This window comes from Poecilia reticulata, chromosome 7 (genome assembly GCF_904066995.2).
Source record: "Poecilia reticulata chromosome 7, P_reticulata-male-v2, whole genome shotgun sequence".
Taxonomy (NCBI): domain Eukaryota; kingdom Metazoa; phylum Chordata; class Actinopteri; order Cyprinodontiformes; family Poeciliidae; genus Poecilia; species Poecilia reticulata.
Genome location: NC_088836.1, coordinates 34030162 through 34056790, shown reverse-complemented (window position 1 = coordinate 34056790; position 26629 = coordinate 34030162). Strand labels below are relative to the sequence as shown.

Here is a 26629-nt window from a genome sequence, read left to right as displayed (position 1 = left end):
TGGTAATTGCTTAAATTATGTAATTAGTAAAAAAAATGTAAGAGCCAATCTTTTTAACTTAGCAAAAGTTGAAAATCATCAAGTAATTTTTACGTTATTGTCTTCTTTTCATGACCAGCGTCACCCCTTCCAATATGGCGATGGTCTTGGCGTATTGCAATCCTTCAGGACGCAGGGATTTTGCGTCATCAGCGGAAGCAATCGCGGGAATTCGACAGTTGGTTGAAACAACCGGTTGGTGTTCATAGAAACGGTTCATTTAGTGTGTGAGTGAAATATTTAAACCTCTTTTTTATAAACTGCTATTACTCTACTGGGATTTAGACATTGTTCCGACGGTAAGAACGTTACTTGTTTATTGTTTATACGTGGTTTAATAAGCTAACACTCTGTTCAGCTAACGTGCATCACTTCCTGATGTGTTGTTTATGTTTGTGTTTCAAGTCAAGCTCATTTTTATGACTTTAAATTACTCTTTCAGACGTTGTCCTGCCATGACGCAAAGAAAACGGCTATCTAACGTACAAAGCTCATCTCAGAGTAAAGTAAGTGTTAAAAACACGCAGGATTGTTTGAGCAGGCTGGTTCCGCCGCCATGTTTCCCAGGTCACTCTCCTGGCCATTTTTTTCTGTTTCTCACAATAAACTAAATAGACACAGAGCCCAAGGATCCCAGAAAACATGAACATTCATCGGGTAAATTTTCAGCTCTTCATATTTTTTAGAAAAGTTTGAGTTTCTAAAAATCATCTTTCAGATCACGGAATAAGAAATAAACATTTTATTTTCTGAATAATATATAACGTTTTCAGCACTTTAACGATGCAATTTATCATATCACATGTTGTCCATCAACCATTTTGGGTTTTAGATTACTGATAGAACATCCAGGAAATGCATGAAAATTGCATGTCATACAAAATTTTTAAAATTGACATGTCAACAGGCAACAATAAATCACAAACCGTGCTTAAATAATCCATATTTTATATAATCTAATCTGGATTTGTGTAGTAAGTATGTTGTGCGTTACAATGGATTCAAATTGGTTCAGATGCACATTGAACTTAAGGATTTAAAAAAAAATCTCAAATAAGTATTTTATTTATTTATTACAATTTCATTAACATAGTAATTTCATTAGACTAAAATTTTGACACTAAAAACATCTGAATTATTGAAATGAACATGCATAGAAAAAATTAGGAGCATATTTAGTAGCTTTTTTTTTAGCCTTTTTTAAACCTTTTAGCTAGCAAGAAATATAGAATGCATATGCTAACAATAACGCTATGAAAATAAAATATGTGGTTTCAGATTGCTTTTATGAAATGTGATTTTTTTTAAACATTTTTTTGTAGATTTACCAGTTAGTGATCTTTTTTTGAGTTTATAAGTACTGGGGTGTGCTGATAAAGCTCAACCTGAATAAAAAACCAAAGCTAACATCATATTCTCATGTGGACCGACGTTGAAGAATGTTTACGTTGGGATGGAACTGCAACAGTTTCTGATCAGATTGGGACGTTTCTTGGTGTGTCTGTGTTTTTATTTAGCGGCAGTCCAACAGCTTCATGACGCAGGAGGAGGATGAAGATGCAACGTTCACTCAGCCGAGCACATCACAGGTCCAGAGGGGGCTGGAGAAACTCACACCTGCACAGGTCGATCAGAAGGTAACACAGCGCCACCCAGACATGTTTGGTTTGCAAAAATAAATGGTTTCATATATTAGAAATATTAAGATGCTTTTAAAAGTACACGTCCAAATATCAGCTGATCACCAAGAACTGTGGAAATGAGAGCTGATTAGTCGGTGCACCTGTACACCTGAAGAATTGTTTAATTAAAGCAATGTTAATATATTTTACCTTTCATGCAGACTGCTGAGGTGGTGCAGTACATCCTGGTAAAGGACCAGAAGAAGATTCCTGTGCGCAGAGCAGGTAGAGTATCGTCATGGCAACAAGGGGATGGAACCGGAAACCTTGGTTGATTCACAGTTAGAGGGAAACGGAGGAGCAGAGCAGGTTCACGGATGTTGTGAAGGAGGTTACGAAGAAAATTCAGCAGATTGTAAATGTTTATTCATTCTGATCAAACGCCTCTCAATATCCTGACTGGAATATTTGTTTTGATGGTGTTTAATTTATCAGTAGAGATGATTTTGTTCATAAGTTAGTTTTCTGTGTAGAGAATCAGAATCGACCTTTATTTTCGTGGAACAGAAGCTCAGCGACATTCGTTTCAGTGCAGCCCAGCAAAAAAAGAACAAAGCAATCACATCTCATGTTCTTCTCTAAGGTTTTTATTTTATTTTATTCTGTCTAAAGGCAGGAAACAAATATTTATTACTGTAAAACAATCCCAAATTAAAAATAATTTCTGTGTATATTTTAGGGTTGGAGAAAGTTTCAGTTGTTACATCGCGGCTCGTTTCTCTTCCCAGATCTCGTTAAACACGTCGTTAAGGATTACAGAACCGTCTACCCCGAGATCATAAAGAGGGCAATGCGGACATTTGAACAGGTTGGTTAAATCTGCTCTCATGCAGTTATAAGATTAAAGGCAAATCTGACATTAATATTTGATTTTTCCACCAGGTGTTTGGCTTAAAACTGGTTGAAATTGACTCCAAGAACCACATGTATGTTCTGGTGAATAACCTGGACGCCTCTACAGCCAGACCCTCGCCGGTGGAGTGAGTATCAGCACATAACTCCTGTAGTTTAAGCACAGCTTTCAATGTTTGGTTAAAAAAAATAAAGTTTTTTATGTCTGTAGGCGTCCAAGCAACCCGAAAATGGGCCTGCTGTTTGTGATCCTGAGTGTTATTTTTATGAAAGGCGGCGTCGTCAGAGAGAGTGAGTCTCATGATGCAACGTTTCGCTATAAAGTTGGGCGGTAATGATTTCTGTTTGGCTGCAAATCTAATGCTCAGTGTGTAACGCTCTTCTCCACTGACCCCTGGTGTCCTGGAGGAGAAACTGCAGCGCCTTTTGACCCCCATAGCTCCAACTTTACCACACAGATGCACTTTAAGATTAAACTGTTTCTTAAGTTGGATTAAATAATTTAGAAAACTGCATAAGTAGCAATAATGAATTCCTTAATGAATTCTTGATTTTTGCAATCAAAATCACTTATTTTGTGGTTCTACTTTAAAAATATTTGCAAGGAATGTTGTGAATTTTTTTCTTTATTAAAGCGCTTTCTAGATGAACATAAATAATAAATCCAGATGCTCACCTCTTAAATTTACTGCTGGAATTTTTATAATGTCCGACTTTACATCTCAGTGTCGTTTAATGGAGAATTTCAGTTTCTTCTTTTTGCAAATGAATGACATTTTAACATTGCAGAATATCCAAGTTTTTTTTTAAGTACCGTATTTTCCGCACTACCGGATTATAAGGCGCACCTTCAATGAATGGCCTATTTTAAAACCTTTTTCATTTACAGAATAGACGCTGCAGTTATGGTTGCCACCCGTTCCGTACAAATGTGGATGTGTAACAATAAAGAAATGGTCCCGAGTAGCTTATACAGTAGCTGCCCCAGTCACTGTTTCACTCACGGTGTTGTGATATTGTGCCCAACTGCTTTCTGGGTAACACAGACCAACCGACACGCTGCCGCCACAGCCTCTGTCTCTCTTCTCCCCCCCGCCCTCCTGGGTCGGCGAGGAGAGCCTTCTGGGCCGGGGCGGCCGGACGATGGTGACCCGTCTCCGTTCGCGCTCAGCATGTTTGTGGAGAACGTGGCGCTACATGACCTGCAGACGACCTGATTATCAGGTCGGTAGGTAGATAAGTCAGTCAAGCTTTATTAACAAACCAGCGTTCTGACAACTATCCCAGCATGCACCGCGTGCTTCTTCTTCTATGGGGGAAAATGAAGTCGGCGGCTGCTTACCGTAGTTCCTAGCCCTGTTGTGGCTCCATATTGGTCCATATATAAGGCGCACCGGGTTATAAGGCACACTGTCGGCTTTTGAGGAAATTGAAGGTTTTTAGGTGCCTTATAGTGCGGAAAATACGGTATGTGAAATTAAAATCAAAATTTCAGAGGTTTTTTGACTGAAGTTTACCTCCACAGCCACGTATTTAAACTTTAATCTACGACGTTTCTGTGATGGAGGCAGAGATGAGAAAGAGGAAAAAAGAAAACAGGAAGTTAACTGATATAATCGCAGCATATTGTGAATGTTTGGCATAAACTTTGCAGCAGTTTTTTGGTTTTTTCATGATGGATTGCAGTGTCAGCACATTACCACCCAACCCTAATTCACCTTATTATTATTATTATTATTATTAGTTGACCAGAATGAGACAAACGTTTGTTTTTTCAGACCTGATATGGAACACTCTGAAGAAGCTGCGCGTTGATCCGGGGTAAGGAAGAGTTTTTACCTTCAGCAGCTTCACTCGCTTGTTGCTAAGCTGGCGTTCAGCTTGTTGGTTGAAAACGTCAGGCCTTTAGCTTTCTTCTTCTTTGGTTTCTGATTACGACGACCAACGGTGGACACACTTGTGCTAATGCTCTTAAAGTGGAGCTAATGTTTTGGTTAGAATTTTGCTAACTTTGAAAACGTTTAATGAACTTAGTTGGTTTTTCAGGAGAAATTCGAAAATGCCAATTTAGTTAGCTGTTCTGTAAACTTTCTGCTGAATAACGTCTGTAGTTTACATTCATGCTCTTATTTTGAAGTGGGTGAGTTCTGTTTCCTCTCTCTTTTTTCCCCACAACTTTATCTAAAACAAGAAACGGGAACAAAATAAAACAGACAGACGATATCCAGATGACCATAAGTACAATATGCTGCAATATGTTGCTAGGCAACAGCACATTGCACATCTATTGTGACTTGACAATCAGAGGTTTTTGAAATGGCTTGTTTTCCAGACACCAGAAAATATAAACTTATTGCTCAAAACAGCTGGGTGGTTATATTAAGTCTGTTTTTAGGAGCGCTAGAAACCCAAGTTAAAGTACAAAAACGAGCAAAATGTGACATTTGCATAATAAATCCCCTTCAATGCTTGTTATACCGCTTTAGCGTTAGCAGAGCTAATGTTTATGATTAGCGCCTCTCAGTTAGCGCAGCTAGCTGAGTAGTTAGCAGTGTCTGCCGCTGGTGAAAAACATATGAAGTTCAGTTTTTTCCCAACATGTTTTCTGTTGTTTTGAATCTTTTCTGACGTAAATCGCTCCAGGCAGAGACACGAGGAGTTTGGAGACGTGAGGAAAGTCATCACCGATGAATTTGTGCGTCAGAGGTAAGAAAGAAGAAGCTGCAGCTTTCGGGTTTGGCAAAAGGCTTGGCCCGGGTATCGTAACCCAAACAGACCCACCTGTTGGCTCAGCCTTCAGTCCCTGGAGCCTCCAGCCGAGAGGTCGCCGGTTCGAGTCCGGCTCGGGTCACAGCTTGGTGTGTTCAGAGCCAGTTTCTGTCAGACCATAGACTCTGGTTTATACCACACCGCAGATCAACAGCAGCGTGAGAGCAGGCGGCTCCTGCAGCCCAGGGGCCGGCCAGCATTCCCACTGCAGACATCAGGATGCAGCCGCTCTTCACTAAAACTAACAAGTGAAGAGCGGCTGCATCATAACATTTGTTAAAATATTCAGCAATATTTTAACAAATGTTTTGAAAATGATTTCTCCTGTTGAGGATTTATTTACTACAATACTTTGACCTTTTTGAATTCTGCACCTAAAATCAACTAAACTACTAAAAACTAAACAATGTTGACTAATAATAACTAGCAAATACGCTCCACACACTAGTTAAAACTAACGAAATAAAACTAAATTACAATGAAAAACTCAAAGCAACTATAACCCTGAGCCGGACTTCCTGTCGCTGCAGCCCAGAACAGATAGGTGGCGCTGCAGATCGGCTGGTTTCTGATTAGTCGTCACGTTTTTCTGTATTTATGATGTAATGAATCCGTCATGAAGTCACGGTTTCCTGTTTGCAGGTACTTGGAGTACGTCCGGATCCCGCACACAGAACCGGTGGAGTACGAGTTTCGCTGGGGGCAGCGGTCCGACATGGAGGTGTCCAAAGCCCAGATCCTGGAGTTCATGGGTCAGGTGAGGGTTCTGCTCCAACGATTCATTACTGATCGACTAATCTGACCATTTATCGGATGAAAAACTGGAAACTTCAGCTTTTACACAATATTATAAAAACACAAAACAAATAATTCAGCTCATTTTTAAGTAAGAAAATAAACGTTTTGTTGTCTAAAAGCCAATGACGGTAATCCAGGAGAGAAGAAACGATCTGACCTCCTGCTGCTCATCGATCTGGAGGAAAAGCCTGAACTCCTTATGTGGGTTGAAGCAAAACCAGGTTGGGAGAGAAAAAGTATCAAAAATAAAACCAAATCGTGGCGCTGGACTCCGTTTATGTCTGCTGTATTTGGGTTCCTCTGCATTTTAGACACTTTTTATTTTCACCCAATTTAACATCAAAACAATCAAAGTTCTGATAATCCTTGGGATTAACTGATTAGAGATCGGAAAGCAGAATCTACATGAAACAGTTTTATACTCTTAGCGTTGCTCTTTCAGTAAACGGCCTTTTTCTTCCATCCATCCATCCATTTTCTTTACACCCTTGTCCCTTTGTGGGGTCGGGAGGTGCTGCTGCCTCTCCAGCTAACGTTCTGGGCGAGAGGCGGGGTCACCTGGACAGGTCACCAGTCTGTCGCAGGGCAACACAGAGACACACAGGACACACCACCATGCACACACTCACACCTAGGGACAATTTGGAGAGACCAGTTAACCTGGCAGTCATGTTTTTGGACTGTGGGAGGAAACCGGAGTACCTGGAGAAAACCCACCATGCACAGGGAGAACATGGAGACTCCATGCAGAAAGACCGGGGCCGGGAATTGAACCCAGAACCTTCTTGCTGCAAGGCAACAGCTCTACCAACTGCGCCACTGTGCAGCCCACAGCCTTTTTCTTTTAGTTTGTAAATTAGTTGACGATTATGAGATTAATCCTGATTAATTCTGTTTTACTCTGATGGGATTTAATCCAGAATGTTCTCTAAACTGGTTATTCTGGTTTGCCGCAGCTTCATGAGCAGGATCCACGGAGCTGGACTCAGCAGTACCGAGAAGTTCACTCCGCCGCCGCCGCCAGCTCCAGCCAGGCCAGCAGCAGCAGCAACCACAGATAACCTGCTTACTTTGACTAGGCCTCTTCTACAGTTTAAAACTGAACTCCCGGTTCCAGATTTGCTTTCTCCTGGTTTTTAATAAGGTCAACATGCAACGTTTCATTTATTTTGTTATTTTGTTTGTTTTTATTGTACAGAGTAACGGATTAAACGTGTCATTAAAAAGTTGTTAAATAATCCGGCGTGTTGAGTTCAACTGCAAATAACAACTTCAGCCAGAAAAAAAGCATCAGAGACAGAAATGCAAAGACAGACGGCGCGTTTGAGACGTTTAGATTTACCGACGCTCACCGTGGTAAACTGGGTCGGTTCTTCTCCAGCAGACTGGGTTTCCCTCCATGATTACTGGTTTCCAACAATACAAGAACAATGTAGAGAAATAAGATGATTTCAGTCCCATCTGCCCATTTTTAAAGTGTAACTAAAACCCAAATCGACTTTATTTACTGATAAACTGTCTGAAATGGTCCTTAAAGATCATCTTCATGTTTCAGGGGAAATATTTACATTTTTGTGTGAATTTAGTTTCACTTTAATGAGACGCAGCTACGTCTGAGCTGATTGTAGTTTTTGGTTTTTGAAGCACTTTAAATAATTTGTCATATTTTAATAAAACAATAATCTCACAAAGTGCAGCGTTACCCAGAGAACCTGCTTCAGAAAAACAAACGGTTCAGAGATGATGTTTATTCAGGCACCTGATTTTAACCAGACATGGTCACAACACGGATTACACAGCAAATACACTTAATGTTTCACAATGTTTCATCTTAAAGACCTGGATTAAAGGAATTACAGCGACTTACTGAAGCACAGAATCATGAGCAAAAACCTTAATTCACACAAAAAGGTCGAGTTTGGAGGAATGACTGGATGCAGCAGAATCGGGACGATGCCGACTGGAGAAGTCAGAAATCTGAGCGTGAAAATCCAAGATGGTTCTGGTTAATCTGGAAACCAGAACCATCGTCTTTCAGATTACATGAATGCTGCGGCAGCTTTACAAGCGTCTAAAACGCTTTTCAGAAGTGCACATGTGCAGCAAAACAGATTTCCAGTAAATTAGGAAAAAGTTTATGCAAATTGGATGCAGTTTGGAAAGTTTCTGTGAAAAATTCACAGCTGTCGTTTCATTTAGCCTTTCATGAGTTTATTTTTCAGTCATATATTCACCATGTTATTCCTACATTAATGTTAGTTTCCAACTAAATATTTAGTTAGAAAGCTAAACATGAACTAAATGTTTCAGTCTGAGTTAAATATACATATTTAGCAAGCAAACCAAATACATAAGTTGTAAGCTAAATACTTAGCCAGGTACTTGGGTAGCGACCCAAATACTCAGGTTGCAAAGTATTTGGTAAACAAGTTAAATATTTAGCTTGCTTGCTAAAAATTTAGTTTGATAAATATTTAATATGAAAATAAATGTTTAGTTTGGAAATTAATTAAGTTGGAAAAGATTTATTGAATTTGAAGTTTGGAACTGTGACATTTATAACTGTAGGAATAAGTTGGTGAAAATATGACTGGAAAACACCCACAGAGGCTAAACAGGAAATTATTGCTGTTAATCTCTTTACTGTGTAATTTTAGAAACGGCGCCCATGCACCGGTTGTACCCATGTAAGAGCAAAGAGACGCATTTTGTCATAATTTTGGCTTTCAAAGCAACAATTATGAGATAAAAAGTCATAATTTCTTTGTAAGGTGGAAAAACATGCAGATTATTTTTTCTAACATCGACCTCATCCTCCATTTCACATTTTACATGTTTAGTAAAGGATGCAAGAGTTTAAAAATTAAAAGTAACACGGCTCATATTATTCAAACAGTACTCAGCTATTAAAAAAAAAATCATATAATCATTACAGATGCAGTCAATTCCCACAGGGACAGCAACTTCTTCACAAGAGTTTGTATAAAAAAAAAGCACGGTGGTGGCAGAAGGTCCTGGGGGCTTGGTAAACGGAAGGAACGTTGGATGGTGTTAAAACTGGCCGTGGCGCCATCTAGCGGCGCATGGCTGTACTGCAGATGATGGGAATACTTAAGCGCGGTTTGCATTTTTGAGCAACCTTCATAGACACCCTTCTTCCGGCTCGTAATACTATGAATCAGGAAATTAATAGTTTTTAAAGGCACCGTGTAAACAAACAGAATGATTTGTCCCTTCTGGGCTACTGTAGATTTGGTGTCCTTGAAAACAAACGTCTTATTTCGAGCTAAAACTGAGCGAAGGTTGTAACAAATTGTTGATCAGCTATAGATTTTATGTGCAACTGAATGTCAACACACATGAAGGTTTTAGGAATGTGGACGGAAGATTTCAACCTTCCAGCTGCGAGAATCCGCCATGACGCCAGGTAAATGTTTCTACGGCGGCCTTTCAGGGCCATGTAAAGAAAAGCTAGTAGTAGTATATTTTAGCTCGGGAAAAAAAAATTATTCTGAATTTTTTTTTAGATTAATTTAAGAAATATAGGAAAAAGTGATAATTTCTGAGTTCGAAATGTCGAAAAGTTTTTACTTTTTTGAATTTGTGGACTTTCCAGCTTCTCCAGGATAGACGGAAAAAGATGGCTGGCTTGCTGGCTAACTGTGTTAGCCATACACTAACATACACTTAACTAGTTAGCGGTAGCCTAAACCGCAATGATGGGCACACAACTCAAACATATGTAGTTACATGACAAATTGTAAGACACGTGATTAACGTATTCAGGACTAACTTACATTTTTTTCGGAACCGAATACATTTTAAGGCGCTGACACCTTAGTAAACAGAATCTTTTAGTGTCTTAGCTAGCAGATAAAAGCTACATTAGCTAAGCTAATTTAGCTAATTCGGCAGTAAGTACTACAGTAAGTATCACTGATATTTACGTCAGTATTACGCAGAGATGGGTAGGGTACTCAAAAACTGTAATCAAGTAATAGTCGTAATGTACTTAAATTGTTTCAGGAAGGGACCAAGAAGTAGTTATAAGCTTGTGGCTTGTTTACTGTTGTCATAGCAACTGCCTACCAAGATGGCTGTCAGTTACAAAGTTCCTGGAAATGTGACGGTAGCTGAATTTAATCTGCAGCAGTTAACTTCAGGTGGTGACTTTGGTTTTTCTTTTGTCTATGAAATGAATACGGTTTGTTACCAACGTCTCTGCTGAGCTGAATAATGTGCTGATGAGGGAATGAAGCCCTTTGCGTAAATTAACAAACATCACTTTTCAAATCTAAAACTACCTCTAAAACATGGCGGCACGGCGTCTCCGCTGTTATTGCTGTCTGCATGAAATTACAAGAGCTGAAGGAACAGCACAGGATGAAGTGATGCAGTGTGAAACTGAGATTGAGGACTGTTGAACAGTTTTCAGCTCTTCACGTTTTAAAAGTTGTTTTCAACCTGGACCCTTCCAGATAAAGTGCACTAACAGTGGAATTAAGATGCCGCTGAAGAAACCTTTCATTGTCAGCAAGCTCTCAGTTTTCTAAGGATTACATGAATTAAAATAAGACGTCTTCTCTGGACGGGACGGACGTTGAGCTGAGGCGTCCTCTAGATGTGTTCTGGTACCGTCTCCAGCGCCTCCTCCGGGTCTCTGTCCACTTCCACATTCTGAGAAAAACAAACTCAAGCTGTTTGTTCAAGCTATTTACCACGTACTTGAGTTATTTTCCTCTCTACAGAGTTCTTCTGCTTTTGCCTTTTTGTTTAAGATCAGAAATAAAACCAAACATCTGTTTTCAAATGTAGGATTTCTTGATTGTTTGTAATTTTTTTCTTTGCAGTCAAAATTGCTTATTTTGTGGTGCTACTTGAGAAATATATATTTTTTACTCTTCTAAAATCTGAATATATAAGAAAAAACATGAGGAAAAAAACAATTCGACACAAACATTTTCTTTCTTAAAAGAATTTAAATAATTTTTTACTCGCCGTATCAATAATGGACTAAAACTTAATCCATTATTGAGTAAAGCTGAGGCAGCAGTGTAAAAATAAGAAATACTGCCACCTGCTGGTGGGAGTTGGCATCATAAACCGATTTTTGCAGGAAATTTGTAATAAATTTAGAGCAAAAAAATGCTATTTTTTGTTATTTTTTTCTGAATTTCCCCAATCACAGAATCACAAAAAGCTTTTCCTCATACTGCCAGGCTGACTTGGATAATATCTTTTCTCCTGAGTAAATGAAATAACCTTTTGAAAACTGCTCAGGTGTTTCCTCAGGTGATTTTTGTTTGTATTTTTTTATTTTTGATTATCTAAAACATTTAATGTGGAAACAAATCCAGTAGCTGCGTTTCCATTGACCGTATAATTGTCCAATTTGACGTTTCAAGAATAAATTTGCGTAATTTTGAAAAATCTTGTTTTTTGATAAAAAAAAAAAAAGATCAGGTGTTTTTTTTGTCTGGCTGAATTGAAATTAGTTTATTTTGCAAAACTGCAATAGAAACTTTTTTCACCTCACACATGATCAACAGCCGGATGTTGCTACTGGCGTAAGCCATGAAGAAGAAGACAACAGGAAGTGGTTGGAGGAAGATGGTGAAGCATATCTTAATGACTTATCGCGGGAACAAGCTCATTCATGTGTGATTTTAATTGATTTTCTTATTTAACAGAAACACCACCAACTTGAAACTGTGATTTTTCTCAACATTAGTGGAATATTGAGACAGTTTTGTGTACATTTGTCATTTAAACGCAGCTGGTGTCTAAACCAGACCATTTCCTCTGGTTGCTGGCCTGTTTTTGCAGTAGTTATGTGGGACAAATGTAATATTTACTCTAAAATCATGAGTCCTCTTATCAGATCACCAAGGCAGCTCTGAAAACCTTCATCTGTTTCCGCGTGTTATCGCTGTCTAAGCCGCCGTAAACCAACACACTGCAGGGACTTTACCTCCGGCCGGTCTCTGTGTGTGTTCACAGCTTCAATGTTGAGAAACACAGACTCAACTTTACACCCTGAGGGGAAACAAAACAGAAGTGGTGAAAAACAAACAGCAGATTCAGATCCAGAGCAGCTTGTTCTGAGGCTTGTTCTGGTAGCAGGAACGGACCGTAGGCGACCGGCGTGAGCTTCAGGACGGTGTGCAGAGGACACTTCAGGTAGGGCAGCTCGCCTGGCACAGAAACACCAGGTAGTGCATCAGAAACACACCAGCTGCGTTTCCATTACAAAGGTGCACTATGTCCAATAAATGTCCAATAAATCACTTATAAATGACTTTTTAATAAGTCATTAAAAATCATGGCAGCGACAGATGTAAACAGTTACATCAGGTATATTCAGGCGTTGAAGCGATATGGGAAGCCATCCTGCTCAAATATATGTGATTTAACACGTACTCAACATGTTGGTTGTACGTGTTAAATTTTCATGTGTTCAAGTTAAAAGTCACATAAATTTGAGCTGGATGGCTTTCCATAGAGCAACAAGCTCCCCCCTATGTGGGAGTGGCTACGTTTGTGGCATTTTGGGGAAATTGGTGCGTTTCCATTAAAAGCTGCAGCATGAAAATGTGATCAAAAAATAGTTTTTTCTCATACATTTGTTGAAACTGTCACCATGTTGTGATAGTTTTCACAGATAATCTGTGAAAAAGTTTAGCTCCTCTGGCTTCTCTCACTACCAATTAGAAACAACCAATCAGAGCCAGGAGGCGGGTCTTAGCCTCCTCTCTGCTACGCTGCAGCTAGCATGTCGTGAACGTTAAGCTAGTTCACATAGCCACCAATTATGGCAAACAATTTTTATGTCAGGGAAAGTTGTTTCTTCACCATTAGCACATGTATCGGTGTGTACATCGGGTTGATTGACAGCGCTAAGCCCCGCCTCCTGGCTCTGATTGGTTGTTTTTGGTTAATTTCTTCAGACACTAACAGGTCAAGGAGGATGATTTTCTGTCTCAAACTGCCACAACATGCTGACAGATTTAACAAAAGTGTACTACAGCTTTAAGCTCATTTATTTTCATCATTTTGTCACTTTTATGGCTAATGGAAATGCAGCTAGTGGAATATTTTTGGTAAAATAAAGATGTTTCTTTTCCTCACTTGCACTCTTGTCCAGGAAGTAGGCCAGTAAACATCTCATGACCGCCTGGTGACAGATGACCAGGACGTTCTCCTGCCTCTCCAGCTCCATGATGACGGGCTCCAGACGCTGGACCAGGTCCTCGTACGACTGGAGGGCAAAGGTCAAACAGGTCAGATTTACAGGGTTAAACACGCCAATGATCAACGTTCTCATTACTGTCAGGCCGAGACAGCAACTCCGGTTCGCAAAAAGGATGTCAGACTTAAAGTATGTTTTGACATTATTGTCATTCTGTACAGGATCAGAACGCAGTGAGTCAACTAGACGCGTCACTGGATCGGTTTCCTGAAATAACCGTCATATCGTTACTGGTCCTGATGTAGAAAGGAAGTTTTGATCGGCAGTAAATGTTTTCATATTCCAGAGCCAAATTCTGCTCTGGAATATGAAATTATTAAAATCAGAATTTATTAAAACAAACCTTTGACATTAATAGATATTAAAGTCTATGAATGGAGGCTAATTTTTAGAGTAGATGTGAAACTAATATAGGATTTTTTATTTTTTCACCTTTATGTTTTTTCAAATTTTTCTATTTCTCCCCCATTTCTGCTGTTTTAATGTTTTATTTTATTATTTTTCTCTATTTTTCCTTTTGTCTCCTTATCCTTCTCTTTTCGTTTTTTTAGGTTTTATTGGCTCCAGTGGCTTTTATTTGATAGTTAATTGACAGGAAAGTTGGTAATGAGAGAAAGGCAAAGGTCGCCAGGCCGGGAATCGAACCTGTGACGGCGCCACAGGTTCCCTTTTCTTCTTCTGTTTTTTCTCTTTTCCTTTTTTCCACTTAAACCCTCTTTACAGACACAGATCCTTCACTTCCTGCAGAAACTAATGAAGTTACAACTGAAGAGTTTCTTGTGGACGGACTGATTCTTACTCGTACTTTGTGGCAGCGTCTGAATTATTTTTAAAACCTGATTATCCTAAATGTCACGGATCTTTTTCCTCTGAAGTTCAGAAGTTTTGGAAACTCTTCCAGCATCAGCTGCTTCTCTGCGTTTCCTGATCTTTACTCTGGATTGGTGAATAATCTGGGAGACGTTTTGGGCTTGCCGTACCTTTTTTCAGACTCACCTCTCCTTTGGGGTACCGGTACCGATATTTGTCCTGATCCCTCAGGGCGAACTCCTCTGGGTAATGCTCCTGAATCTCCTCATAAGTCATTTCCTCACAAACTCCCTGATCAGAGAATGAAAACATGAATGTGTTCATCTGCTGTAAACGGTATTTCTACGTGAGGTTGTCGTGTAACGAGGTGGAGCCGTTGGAATCGCATCAGTTTGAACCGTGTTTATGAAATGCGGCGGCGGCGGCGGCTCGGTTTGAGGCTCACAGCGTCGATCTCGTTCAGGGCCTTCCACTGCTCGTACTGGACCCCCAGCGCCTCGGCGGTCTGGATGGTTCTCTTCATGTGGCTCGTCCAAACCTTCAGGTCGCTGATGCTCTGCCCGCGCATGTAGGCGCCCAGCGCGGCGGCGAACTGACGGCAGAGAGACGCAGAAACTAAACTTACAGTCTGAATTATTCTTCCAATACATATTTAGGTGATAAACATTTAATTTAGCAACTAAATATTCATTTTCCTAGCTAAATATGTATTTAATTACTAACTAAAAATATATTTGTAAACTAAATATTTAGTTTGGAGATACATAATTAGTTGGTAAGCTAAATATTTAGTTTACAAATAGTATATTTAGTTTAGCAATTAAAAATGTAGCTTCCCATCTAAATGTTTAGCTACATATTTCTGTATTTTCCAACTAGAATTGAGTTGATAAACTAAGTATTTAGTTTGCAGCTACATTATTAGATGGTAAATAATTAGATGGTAAACTAACTGTTGAGCTTTTTGGCTTATTTTTATTTATTTACGAACTAAACATTTGGTTGGTATATTAACTTTAGCATGGAGGTAGAAAATTAATTGGTAATTTAAATACTTACATTGTAAACTAAATATTTAGTTTCCTAAGCTACTGTTTAGACACTAAACTAAATATTAGCTCAGGAACTAAATATTTACATTTACAGCTAAATATTCAGTTAAATATTTATTTACAAAATGAAAACGTAGCTGGTAAACTAAATATTTAGTTTGGAGCTTCATATTTAGTTGTTTATCAACTACATATCTTGTTAGGTAAATATTTTTTTATTTATTTGAACCTTTACATCCCATACCTGAATAAAGGCTGATTCTATTCTATTCTATTCTAATAATATTTAAAGCTCTTATCTCTGTTCTACCTGCATGTTTTGTTTCATTGATTATTGATGGATTTCTGTCCGAGTTGTTTTGCTATCCGAGTGATTCATTATCGCTGGACTTTGCTCTGCAGTGAAACCAGGAAACTAGGACTGCTGCAGCTGCTGCTGCTTCAGCTGCTGCTGCTGCTGCAGCTTCTGCTTCTGCTGCAGCTGCTGCAGCTGCTGCTGCTGCTGCAGCTTCTGCTTCTGCTGCAGCTGCTGCAGCTGCTGCTGCTGCTGCAGCTTCTGCTTCTGCTGCAGCTGCTGCAGCTGCTGCTGCTGCTGCAGCTTCTGCTTCTGCTGCAGCTGCTGCAGCTGCTGCTGCTGCTGCAGCTTCTGCTTCTGCTGCAGCTGCTGCAGCTGCTGCTGCTGCTGCAGCTGCTGCTGCTGCTGCAGCTGCTGCTGCTTCAGCTGCTGCTGCTGCTGCAGCTTCTGCTTCTGCTGCAGCTGCTGCAGCTGCTGCTGCTGCTGCAGCTTCTGCTTCTGCTGCAGCTGCTGCAGCTGCTGCTGCTGCTGCAGCTGCTGCTGCTTCAGCTGCTGCTGCTGCTGCAGCTTCTGCTTCTGCTGCAGCTGCTGCAGCTGCTGCTTCAGCTGCTGCTTCAGCTGCTGCTTCTGCTGCTGCTGCAGCTTCTGCTTCTGCTGCAGCTGCTGCAGCTGCTGCTTCAGCTGCTGCTGCTGCTGCTTCAGCTGCTGCTTCAGCTGCTTCAGCTGCTGCTTCAGCTGCTGCTGCTGCTGCTTCAGCTGCTGCTGCTGCTGCTTCAGCTGCTGCTGCTGCTGCTTCAGCTTCTGCTGCTGCTGCTTCAGCTGCTGCTTCAGCTGCTGCTGCTGCTGCTTCAGCTGCTGCTGCTGCTGCTTCAGCTGCTGCTTCAGCTGCTGCTTCAGCTGCTGCTGCTGCTGCTTCAGCTTCTGCTGCTGCTGCTTCAGCTGCTGCTTCAGCTGCTGCTTCAGCTGCTGCTTCAGCTGCTGCTTCAGCTGCTGCTGCTGCTGCTTCAGCTTCTGCTGCTGCTGCAGCTGCTGCTGCTTCAGCTGCTGCTGCTTCAGCTGCTGCTGCTTCAGCTGCTGCTTCTGCTGCTGCTTCAGCTGCTGCTGCTTCAGCTGCTGCTGCTTCAGCTGCTGCTGCTTCAGCTGCTGCTTCTGCTGCTGCTTCTGCTGCTTCAGCTGCTGCTTCTGCTGCTGCTGCTGCTGCTGCTGTCAGCTGCTGCTGCTGCTGCTGCTGCTGCTTCAGCTGCTGCTGCTTCAGCTGCTGCTGCTTCAGCTGCTGCTGCTTCAGCTGCTGCTTCAGCTGCTGCTGCTGCTGCTTCAGCTGCTGCTGCTGCTGCTTCAGCTGCTGCTTCAGCTGCTGCTTCAGCTGCTTCAGCTGCTGCTGCTGCTGCTTCAGCTGCTGCTTCAGCTGCTGCTGCTGCTGCTTCAGCTTCTGCTGCTGCTTCAGCTGCTGCTGCTGCTGCTTCAGCTGCTGCTTCAGCTGCTGCTTCAGCTGCTTCAGCTGCTGCTGCTGCTGCTTCAGCTGCTGCTTCAGCTGCTGCTGCTGCTGCTTCAGCTTCTGCTGCTGCTTCAGCTGCTGCTGCTGCTGCTTCAGCTGCTGCTTCAGCTGCTGCTTCAGCTGCTTCAGCTGCTGCTGCTGCTGCTTCAGCTGCTGCTTCAGCTGCTGCTGCTGCTGCTGCTTCAGCTGCTGCTGCTTCAGCTGCTGCTTCTGCTGCTGCTTCTGCTGCTGCTTCTGCTGCTGCTTCAGCTGCTGCTGCTTCAGCTGCTGCTGCTTCAGCTGCTGCTGCTTCAGCTGCTGCTTCTGCTGCTGCTGCTTCAGCTGCTGCTTCTGCTGCTGCTGCTGCTTCTGCTGCTGCTGCTTCAGCTGCTGCTGCTTCAGCTGCTGCTTCTGCTGCTTCAGCTGCTGCTTCTGCTGCTTCAGCTGCTTCTGCTGCTTCAGCTGCTGCTTCTGCTGCTTCAGCTGCTGCTTCTGCTGCTGCTGCTGCTGCTGCTGCTGCTTCAGCTGCTGCTGCTGCAGCTGCTGCTGCTTCAGCTGCTGCTGCTTCAGCTGCTGCTGCTTCAGCTGCTGCTGCTGCTGCTTCAGCTGCTGCTTCAGCTGCTGCTGCTGCTGCTTCAGCTGCTGCTGCTTCAGCTGCTGCTTCAGCTGCTGCTTCAGCTGCTTCAGCTGCTGCTGCTTCAGCTGCTGCTTCAGCTGCTGCTTCAGCTGCTGCTGCTGCTGCTTCAGCTTCTGCTGCTGCTTCAGCTGCTGCTGTTGCTGCTTCAGCTGCTGCTTCAGCTGCTGCTTCAGCTGCTGCTTCAGCTGCTTCAGCTGCTGCTGCTGCTGCTTCAGCTGCTGCTTCAGCTGCTGCTGCTGCTGCTTCAGCTTCTGCTGCTGCTGCAGCTGCTGCTGCTTCAGCTGCTGCTGCTTCAGCTGCTGCTTCTGCTGCTTCAGCTGCTGCTTCTGCTGCTGCTTCTGCTGCTTCAGCTGCTGCTGCTTCAGCTGCTGCTTCTGCTGCTGCTTCTGCTGCTTCAGCTGCTGCTTCTGCTGCTGCTGCTGCTGCTGCTTCAGCTGCTGCTGCTGCTGCTGCTTCTGCTGCTTCAGCTGCTGCTTCAGCTGCTGCTGCTGCTGCTGCTTCAGCTGCTGCTGCTTCAGCTGCTGCTTCTGCTGCTGCTTCTGCTGCTGCTTCAGCTGCTGCTGCTTCAGCTGCTGCTTCTGCTGCTGCTGCTTCAGCTGCTGCTTCTGCTGCTGCTGCTGCTTCTGCTGCTGCTGCTTCAGCTGCTGCTGCTTCAGCTGCTGCTTCTGCTGCTTCAGCTGCTGCTTCTGCTGCTTCAGCTGCTTCTGCTGCTTCAGCTGCTGCTTCTGCTGCTTCAGCTGCTGCTTCTGCTGCTGCTGCTGCTGCTGCTGCTGCTGCTGCTTCAGCTGCTGCTGCTGCAGCTGCTGCTGCTTCAGCTGCTGCTGCTTCAGCTGCTGCTGCTTCAGCTGCTGCTGCTGCTGCTTCAGCTGCTGCTTCAGCTGCTGCTGCTGCTGCTTCAGCTGCTGCTGCTTCAGCTGCTGCTTCAGCTGCTGCTTCAGCTGCTGCTTCAGCTGCTTCAGCTGCTGCTTCAGCTGCTGCTTCAGCTGCTGCTGCTGCTGCTTCAGCTTCTGCTGCTGCTTCAGCTGCTGCTGTTGCTGCTTCAGCTGCTGCTTCAGCTGCTGCTTCAGCTGCTGCTTCAGCTGCTTCAGCTGCTGCTGCTGCTGCTTCAGCTGCTGCTTCAGCTGCTGCTGCTGCTGCTTCAGCTTCTGCTGCTGCTGCAGCTGCTGCTGCTTCAGCTGCTGCTGCTTCAGCTGCTGCTTCTGCTGCTTCAGCTGCTGCTTCTGCTGCTGCTTCAGCTGCTGCTGCTTCAGCTGCTGCTGCTTCAGCTGCTGCTGCTTCAGCTGCTGCTTCTGCTGCTTCAGCTGCTGCTTCTGCTGCTGCTGCTTCTGCTGCTGCTGCTTCAGCTGCTGCTGCTTCAGCTGCTGCTTCTGCTGCTTCAGCTGCTTCAGCTGCTGCTTCTGCTGCTGCTGCTTCAGCTGCTGCTGCTTCAGCTGCTGCTTCTGCTGCTGCTGCTGCTTCAGGTGCTGCTGCTGCTGCTTCTGCTGCTGCTGCTTCAGCTGCAGTTGCTGCAGCTGCTGCTTCAGCTGCTGCTACTTCAGCAGCTTCAGCTGCTGCTGCTGACATAAACATCAGCATCCATGATGACAGGATTCACCTTTGACCTGAGCTTTCGTCTGAAACGGATCATCTTAAACTTGGACTCTGGTTCTGTCTGGTAAAATGTTCAGTCGCGCCGCTGGCCTGACCTTTGCCCCCCGGTGTGACAGGCCGGAGTCGCCCCCGATGCGCCCCACCAGGTTGAGCTCGCTCTCGCCGTGCCGGGACAGGTAGATGGACCGGGGCGTGACGTGGATGTTCATGAGGTAGTAGACGATCCGGCTCTGGATGTGGTCCTGGACCCGGTTCACCAGGTACCGGCTGCCCACGTTGAAGATTTTAATGTACGATAAACTCCTGCGGAGAGAAACGGGGAGACGGACGGTAACTAAACACATGAAGCCTCCGTCCATTTATGTCATTTAGCCTTTAATATGGAGCAACATTAGTGACGATACGGTAAAACATTAACATCTATAATTTGGATCATTTAGAGAAAAAATAGGGTTAATTTTTTTAACTTTTAACATTATCCATGAATCTTAAATGTTTAAACTAAGTATTTAATTGGCAAGCTGGATATATAGTTTACAACTAAATATTTAGCTCCAAACTAAATATAAACTCCATATCTGTATAGAGAGACATAGATAGATATGTAGTTTACCAACTAAATATATAGTCATACAGCTTTATATTTAGCTCCACGTTAGATATTTATCTCTACGCTAGTTAAATATTCAGTTTGCAAATTTAGTTTACCAGCTAAATATTTAGTTTCACAACTATGAATATTTATTGAAGCTATTATTTTGAATATTTAGCCTCTAAATATTTATAATAATAACTTTTTTTATTTTTTACTTGTTTTACGTACATATTTAGCTTCAAGCTATTTATGGAGCTGAATATTTAGCCTGATGCTGTATATTTAGCTAACAGTATCGGTATTGGTATCGGTATCAGTATCGGTATCGGTTACCGGTCCTTGCTGTCGTCCAGGGGAACGTAGGTCATCTTGTAACACTCGATCCTCTTCAGGAAATCTGCAACAGCTTCTTCTTTGTCACAGTCTACGTAGTCGGGACTCGACAGTTTCACTTGCTGTTCAAAAAATAACGACTTTAGTGAGTGAGGCAAGTAAATAATCAGTTAATCACATGATAAATTAAAATTAGCTCCATCATTTCCAATCTGACGGTTAATATAGGTATAATATAGGTAGTATAAGTTAAAGTTTATTAGTCTTTATGATGACATTAATGTTACTTTACTTGAAAATGGGAGCAGGAATTTATTGCATCTTTTAACTATTGGGAAAAATTTATTATGATAAGAATTTCTTGATAAATTCCAATTAATAATATTAAATAAAAAAAAACAAATCTACTTTTACTATTCACTGATTGTTAACAAGAGCACCAACGAATATCAGGAAATTCAAAAGAATTATGATTTATTTTAGTGAAATAAATCACATTTGTTTAAAGCTTATTTTCAGATTGTCATGTTTTTCAAGCATAAACACTGAATCCTGCATTCAGTTACCTAAAAAACTAATAGTTGTTTATCACAACATTACCACCAAATATGTCCCAGAACAACAATATTATCGTGAAATCTTAAATCACAGTAACTTACTTTAATATTCTCAGCAATGATTTCGGGATCGTCGCAAATCGACTCCACGAAGAAAACCTGAACCAGGGAGAAGACGGAAACTGCAGCTTTATGTTTCTGACAGATTTCCACGTTTTACAGCAGGAAGGGAAACTAAAAACCAACTTTGTAACCATTTTCTTTGCCGAAGTTGAGGATGACCTCTCTGCGCTCCGGCGTCGTGTTGGTGGCGTCGAAAACCTGGCAGAACAAAATCACGCAGTTAAATATGGCTTTAGCTACGTTTACATGTTTTCAAGATCAACATTAATAAACATTTACAAAACATTTATCGTCCATTAGCCAGAAGAATGTCTGATGATTTAAAGAAATTAAAAAATCAGACGGGCTCTCAGTTTCAGGTGAACTTCCTCCATATATCCGTCCTGTCTCTTTAAATCGCTCCTGATTCTTTTGGATAACCTTTGACCTGAACTCACCGCGACCTGCCCTTGGTCTCTGGTCAGGTAGTCACACACATCCTGCAGGGCCGTGTTCACGCAGGCGCTGCAGTAAACACAAAACATTCAAAACAATGCGAAAAACATTACGAAATAAAATGAAGAAACATCAAAAAATATTTAAAAACCATGAAAAACGATATAAAAACATTTAAAAATATAAAAAAACATTAAGAATCAACATAAATAAATTAAGTATAGATAAAACATGATGAAATTTCAGGCCGTTGATGAATCGGTGGGATTTCAGCTGAATCCTCCCAAACTGGACATTTTCTTAAATGTGATGATAGTTTTAATATTTTCTTTAATCCGTTTCCTGCGTTAAGGTCGTACTTGCGTATCTTCATGGCTTCTGCGTTGTCGGGTTTAAAGAACTCGTAGCTGTTGTAGGAGCGGGTTGCTTCTCTCCTGTACTGCCCCACGTTAAACACTAAAAAACAACAAATACAGGATTAAAATGTTTAATCATCCTCATTTCAGAATCTGTCATCAATTAATTGCGATATCGACAAAAGAAGTTCAATTCATAAACATTTATGCTTTTAAATTATTCAATAAAAAAAGGAAGAAAAACTTCAAAAATTCGCAAGAAAAAAAAACAAAAAAATTTAGGATTAACATCAAAAAATTTCTGTAAAAAATTTCTACACTTTTTAAATCGGAGATATTTGTGAAAAATACTCAACTTTTTTAGGTTAATTTCAGAAATTTTCTAGAAAAAAGTTAAAAACGATCTAAAATTTCCAAGAAAAACCTCAAAAATTTGTAAGATTAATATTACAAATTTTCTAGGAAAAAACTGGAAAACAATTTTTATTTCCAACAAATCACTTCAGAGTTTCAGAAGTCAACAATTGGCAAGAAAAGACTCAAAAACGTTTAGGTTAATTTCAGAAAGTTTCTTGAAAAAAAAGGAAATTCTAACCCTAAAAGTTGAAATTTTCAACTTTTGAAATTCAGAAAATCTCCAAAAACTTGAAAATTTGCTCCTTCTGCCAGCTGAAATCCAGAGCCGATGACAGACATCAGGGGTGAAAAGTAATAATCAAGGAAAAAGGGTTTTCAGCGGCTGAAGCAGTAAACCGAGTCGGACCCAGGCAGGCGGGCGGGCGGGCGGATCAGTACCTTTGGTCGACACCCCGATCCAGTTCAGGTACCTGGTGAGCTTCTTGGAGATGTAGGTTTTCCCCCGAGCCGGCAGGCCGACCATCACTATCATGGTCGGGGAATTGGTGAACTGGGGAACCGAAGCTGAAACACAACCAGAAGAAAAGGAGATACTTTACTGATCCCAGAGGGAAAATTAGACATTAAATCAAATTAAACACATTATGATTGATGGAAGAGAGAGAGAGAGAGAGAGAGATGGCTGGTTGCCATGGTTACTCATCATAACAAACAATCAAATTTTATTTGTATGGCACATTTCAGCAGCAAGGCTTTTCAAGGTGCTTTACATAATTAAAGAAAAAAATAAAAACATCATGTGACTCTGAATAAACTGTAAAAAAGAGAAAAAAAAAGATTAAAAATAGAAAAGAACAAGGAACGTTTTATCAGGAATCCATCCGGCTGCACAGTACGGCTGAATCGATTATTGAAATAATCATTGACTAATTTGATCAATTAAATTAACTAGCATGGCCTGTTGTGAATGCTAGGCTAGTTAGCATGGCCTGTTGTGAATGCTAAAGCTAGTTAGCATAGCCACTTATGACGACGGATAATCGTTTTTCCTGTAACTGTGAGTTGTTTCTCTGCCATTAGCACATTTAGCAGCGTGCACATGAGGATGACTGGCAGCGCTAAGCCCCGCCTCCCGGCTCTGATTGGTTGTTTTTGAAGCGTTTCTTCAGGCAGCTGTGGGAGGAGGAGGAGATCTTTCGCAGATTATCTGTCTCGTGTTAAACTATCTTCACATGGTGACAGTTTGAATAAAAACGTAGAAACGTTTATTTTCTGCCAAAGTTACAAACTGCAGCTTTAATATCGGATCAGAACACGATGACCCCGTGACCCTTTGGGGTGAACGGCCTTCAGGACTTCTCCATGTTTCCAAAATAAGAAACCATCCAAACTCAGAGTCAATAAGCACAGCTTAATGCCTCGCACTCCTCAAAAACAGAAACAAAGAAACCCACAGCGGGTCAGAACCAGAACCGCTGGTTCTGTCTACTCACAGCCTCTGCGTTTGCTCAGTCTGCTTCCCATCCAGGGAACCCAGGTTTTCTCCAGGGGGGTTCTGGTGAGCGTCGCTCGGTTCTGGGACATGACTCCGCCGTGTGTGTGTGTGTGTGTGTGTGTCTTGGTGTCGTCTCAGAGTCGGTGTGTGTTTAACAGCAGGGAGCTTCCCAGTTAAATGTGCAGTTTGAACTTTCTCACGATGTGGGAGGAGCTACCTGTTTGCCTCGCTGTGATTGGTCGGTTCGTCTGTCTGTCACAGAATAACGTCCAGTCAGCACAACGCTACACTTTGACCTGGAGGGCAGGAAGTGGACGTTCTGTGGGAATCCTGATGGGCCGACAGCAAGACGCTCTACATGCTTTTTGAAGATAAGGCTGAATCGATCAATCGTGATTAATTGATTATTGAAATAACCACCAACTAATCCAGTAACCGATTAATCGTTGACAGACTCGGACAAAAGGCCATTTGCTGGAAGAATAACACACTCAGTGCAGTAATTAAGCCAAAACTGTACAAAAAAGATAATCTTCTTACTGCGATCCAAATACAGAAACTAATTTAGCAACATAACACAGATGAGCAGAAGAAAAACTGGATGTTTCACTGTTTCTTTGAACAGTTTTCGTCTCTTTTCCCCAACATTTCTGTGGGGAATAAAAATCCTTCTTTCAAACCCCAAGAGAGAAAATGATTCAGACATGAAACGTCAATACTTGGAGGAACCAAATGTCAAAGTGGAAAATGAATGGGATTTGCTAACTGCTGCTGTCAGAGACCAGGCTACTCGCTATTAGCGCTTTTCTGTAGATAAATGCCAAAGAAACATTTGTAGATCAATGTGGCCTGGACACTCTGACGGCAGAATCAATCTTGTTTTGATAAAGCTGATTACAGTCAGGATACCATCCACAGATTTAGTTCATGTAGAGAAAATCTTCCCTGGCAAATGAAAGCAACCAGCTCCTCTGTACGGTATGCCTGACATGCCAAAAAAGGAAAAGGTGCCAAGAAAACTACGAGGTGCCATGACGGTTAAAAATGACCAGCAATAATTTCTGTTATTTAGCCTTTAATAAAAGCTTTTTAAAAATGGGGATTCATATATAAATGTCACAATTTAAACTAAATATTTAGTTAGCAAGCTAAATATTTATCTTCAAACTAAATAGCTCTGAGCTATACATTGAGCTTTAAACTAATTATTTGGCTTGCTAACAAAACAATTTTCAAGCTAAATATTTATGTTCAAAATAAAAATGTACTTAGCAAGACAAATAAATATATAGTTCAGACCTATTTAAGTGGAGCTAAATATTTAGTTGGTAACTAAATATTAAGTTTGCTAATATTTACAAAGTTTAAATGTTAAAATTTAAGCTAGCTAAAAATTTAGCTTGCTAACTAAATATATAGTTATGAGCTTAAGATTTAAATTGGAGCTAAATTATTTGTTGGTAAACTAAATAGCTTAGCTTGCACTCTAAATAGTTAGGTTAGAAACAAAATTTTTAACTAAATTGGGCTGTTAAATAATTCGTTTGAAACAGTGTGTCACAGCTTTTATTTTGATAGTCCACTTCCGCTTATTGACAAGTGAATTTCCATATTAGCTAAATATTTCGCTAGCTCAGAGCTAAATGTTCAGTTTGTAGCTAGCTTGCACCCTAAATATTTTGGTGGAAAACAAAATAATTAGCTTGCTAACTAAATATTTAGTTTGGAGCCAAATATTTTAATTGGACTTGTTGGAAACTGTGACATTAATGAGTAAATAACATGATGAAAACTTGACAAATGGCACTCATTAGAAAACCCATTAGACTTGTTTTAAATTCTACCGGAGGCGTTTTTGTTTTGTTAACCAAAACATTCTTCCCATCAGAACTAAGCAAATCAAAATGAGTAACAATAACTTTTATATTGCAGCTTCTTCTTCTTGTTGTTCTTCTTCTTCTCTGAGGTTTTTAAAGCGGCTTGTTGTTGTTGTTCCTCCATGTGGGGGCGGAGCCGGAGCGTCTTGTTTATGACGCTGAAGCCCCGCGATAGCCTTACAGTGACCCCTTCCTTCATGATGGCGTCAGACGCCTGGACTGTCACCACGCGCACGCACCTGCCCGCCACGCGCGAGCCGCGGGTTGTTCCGGTAAAACAGCTCGAGACTCCAACCAAAATAATAAACAAAGAAAGACCCGAGCATCTTCAGCTCAATAGTGGATCTTTGATCCGTTTGAGTCACAAGGTCGCGCGCCGTGGATTTCACCTCTTTTCCTCGGGGTTGGACCGAATGAATGAATGAATGAATGAATGAATGAATGAAAACAGCCTGAGCGGTAAATCACGCAGCAGGTCGGTGCTGATTACCGTGCGGACGCTGGAAGCGGAGCATCCTTCCCGGGTCTCGGTTCCGTCCTGCGGAGCCTCGGAACCGCCGTCAGTTATGACACCATGTGTGCAGCAAGCATGAACACTGGCCGTGGGCCCGCCCACTCCACGGTCACGGAAGCAGCGACCCGTCCGATGACTGACTTATCCTACCGGATTGTCCTGCTGCTGCGGTGCGTCCAGCCTGACGGTCAGAAACCTCCAGACTTCACCTCCTCTTCCTCCTCTTCCTCCCCCTCCACCAGGGAACCGCGTCATGTGAACACCACGACCCAACTGCGACGGGGAAAATTATAAATTCAAACTAAAACAAAATACCCGACCCGACCCCGGATAAGCGGAAGAAAATGGATGGATGGATAAAACAAAATAACAACTTTCCGCCTAAAAAAACTAAAATTGGGAGATTCATCTCAGAAATTTTCTAGAAAATCAAAGATTTCCGAGTATCAAACATAAATAATAGCTCAATTTTTTTTTTAGATTAACTGCAGAAATGTTCTAGAAAATTATCTGAAATGTCTCAGTTCCAGTAATCAAAAAATTTCAGGAAAAAGAGATTCATCCAAGACATTTTCTACAAAACCTTTAAAATTTCTGAGTTGAAAAGTCATAAATTTGCAGGAAAAGAACCAAAGACTTTTAGATCAGTCTCAGAAAAAAAAAACAGGAAATTTCTGAGCTCTAAAGTTGAAAACTTATCAAGTTTATTTTTCTAGCGCTTCTTGCCATAAATGTTCTGG

At 41.7% G+C, this 26629-nt stretch overlaps 2 protein-coding genes across 4 annotated transcripts; one reads left to right on the top strand and one right to left on the bottom strand.

Moving 5' to 3' along the window:
- The first annotated feature begins 139 nt into the window (after positions 1 to 139).
- On the top strand, positions 140 to 7378 carry ndnl2 (necdin-like 2). 2 transcript variants are annotated; one of them, XM_017305934.2, is made up of 11 exons: positions 140 to 266; positions 482 to 545; positions 1557 to 1676; positions 1883 to 1946; positions 2450 to 2529; positions 2604 to 2701; positions 2785 to 2864; positions 4352 to 4394; positions 5217 to 5279; positions 5985 to 6099; positions 7097 to 7378. In XM_017305934.2, the coding sequence occupies exons 2-11, from the start codon at positions 495 to 497 to the stop codon at positions 7199 to 7201; spliced, it is 819 nt and encodes a 272-aa protein (XP_017161423.1). In that variant the 5' UTR covers positions 140 to 266; positions 482 to 494; the 3' UTR covers positions 7202 to 7378. The 2 variants fall into 2 exon arrangements, with proteins under 2 accessions (XP_017161423.1, XP_008413109.1); XM_008414887.3 differs by having other exon boundaries at positions 184 to 338.
- Positions 7379 to 7873: 495 nt separating this feature from the next.
- LOC103468054 (6-phosphofructo-2-kinase/fructose-2,6-bisphosphatase) lies at positions 7874 to 26575 on the bottom strand. 2 transcript variants are annotated; one of them, XM_008414889.3, is made up of 14 exons: positions 25866 to 26575; positions 22442 to 22567; positions 21650 to 21746; positions 21293 to 21359; positions 20979 to 21053; positions 20835 to 20891; positions 20176 to 20297; positions 19343 to 19550; positions 14645 to 14791; positions 14386 to 14490; positions 13269 to 13398; positions 12272 to 12334; positions 12112 to 12176; positions 7874 to 10817 (listed from the first exon to the last, which is right to left on the bottom strand). In XM_008414889.3, exons 1-14 carry the CDS (start codon positions 25888 to 25890, stop codon positions 10758 to 10760), a joined length of 1347 nt encoding a protein of 448 aa, XP_008413111.1. In that variant the 5' UTR covers positions 25891 to 26575; the 3' UTR covers positions 7874 to 10757. The 2 variants fall into 2 exon arrangements, with proteins under 2 accessions (XP_008413111.1, XP_008413110.1); XM_008414888.3 differs by lacking the exon at positions 25866 to 26575 and adding an exon at positions 23497 to 24462.
- Between the last annotated feature and the right edge of the window lie 54 nt (positions 26576 to 26629).

What these genes read in the sequence shown, in the direction of transcription:
- ndnl2 (XM_017305934.2), top strand. Translation starts at nt 495, where the DNA reads ATGACGCAAAGAAAACGGCTATCTAACGTACAAAGCTCATCTCAGAGT. An exon ending in AAAGCTCATCTCAGAGTAAA is followed by an intron (nt 546 to 1,556) that starts GTAAGTGTTAAA and finishes GTTTTTATTTAG; the next exon opens with CGGCAGTCCAACAGCTTCAT. An exon ending in GATGAATTTGTGCGTCAGAG is followed by an intron (nt 5,280 to 5,984) that starts GTAAGAAAGAAG and finishes TCCTGTTTGCAG; the next exon opens with GTACTTGGAGTACGTCCGGA.
- LOC103468054 (XM_008414888.3), bottom strand. Translation starts at nt 23,587, where the DNA reads ATGTCCCAGAACCGAGCGACGCTCACCAGAACCCCCCTGGAGAAAACC. An exon ending in GAAGCCATGAAGATACGCAA is followed by an intron (nt 21,360 to 21,649) that starts GTACGACCTTAA and finishes TGTTTACTGCAG; the next exon opens with CGCCTGCGTGAACACGGCCC. An exon ending in GAGACCAAGGGCAGGTCGCG is followed by an intron (nt 21,054 to 21,292) that starts GTGAGTTCAGGT and finishes TTGTTCTGCCAG; the next exon opens with GTTTTCGACGCCACCAACAC.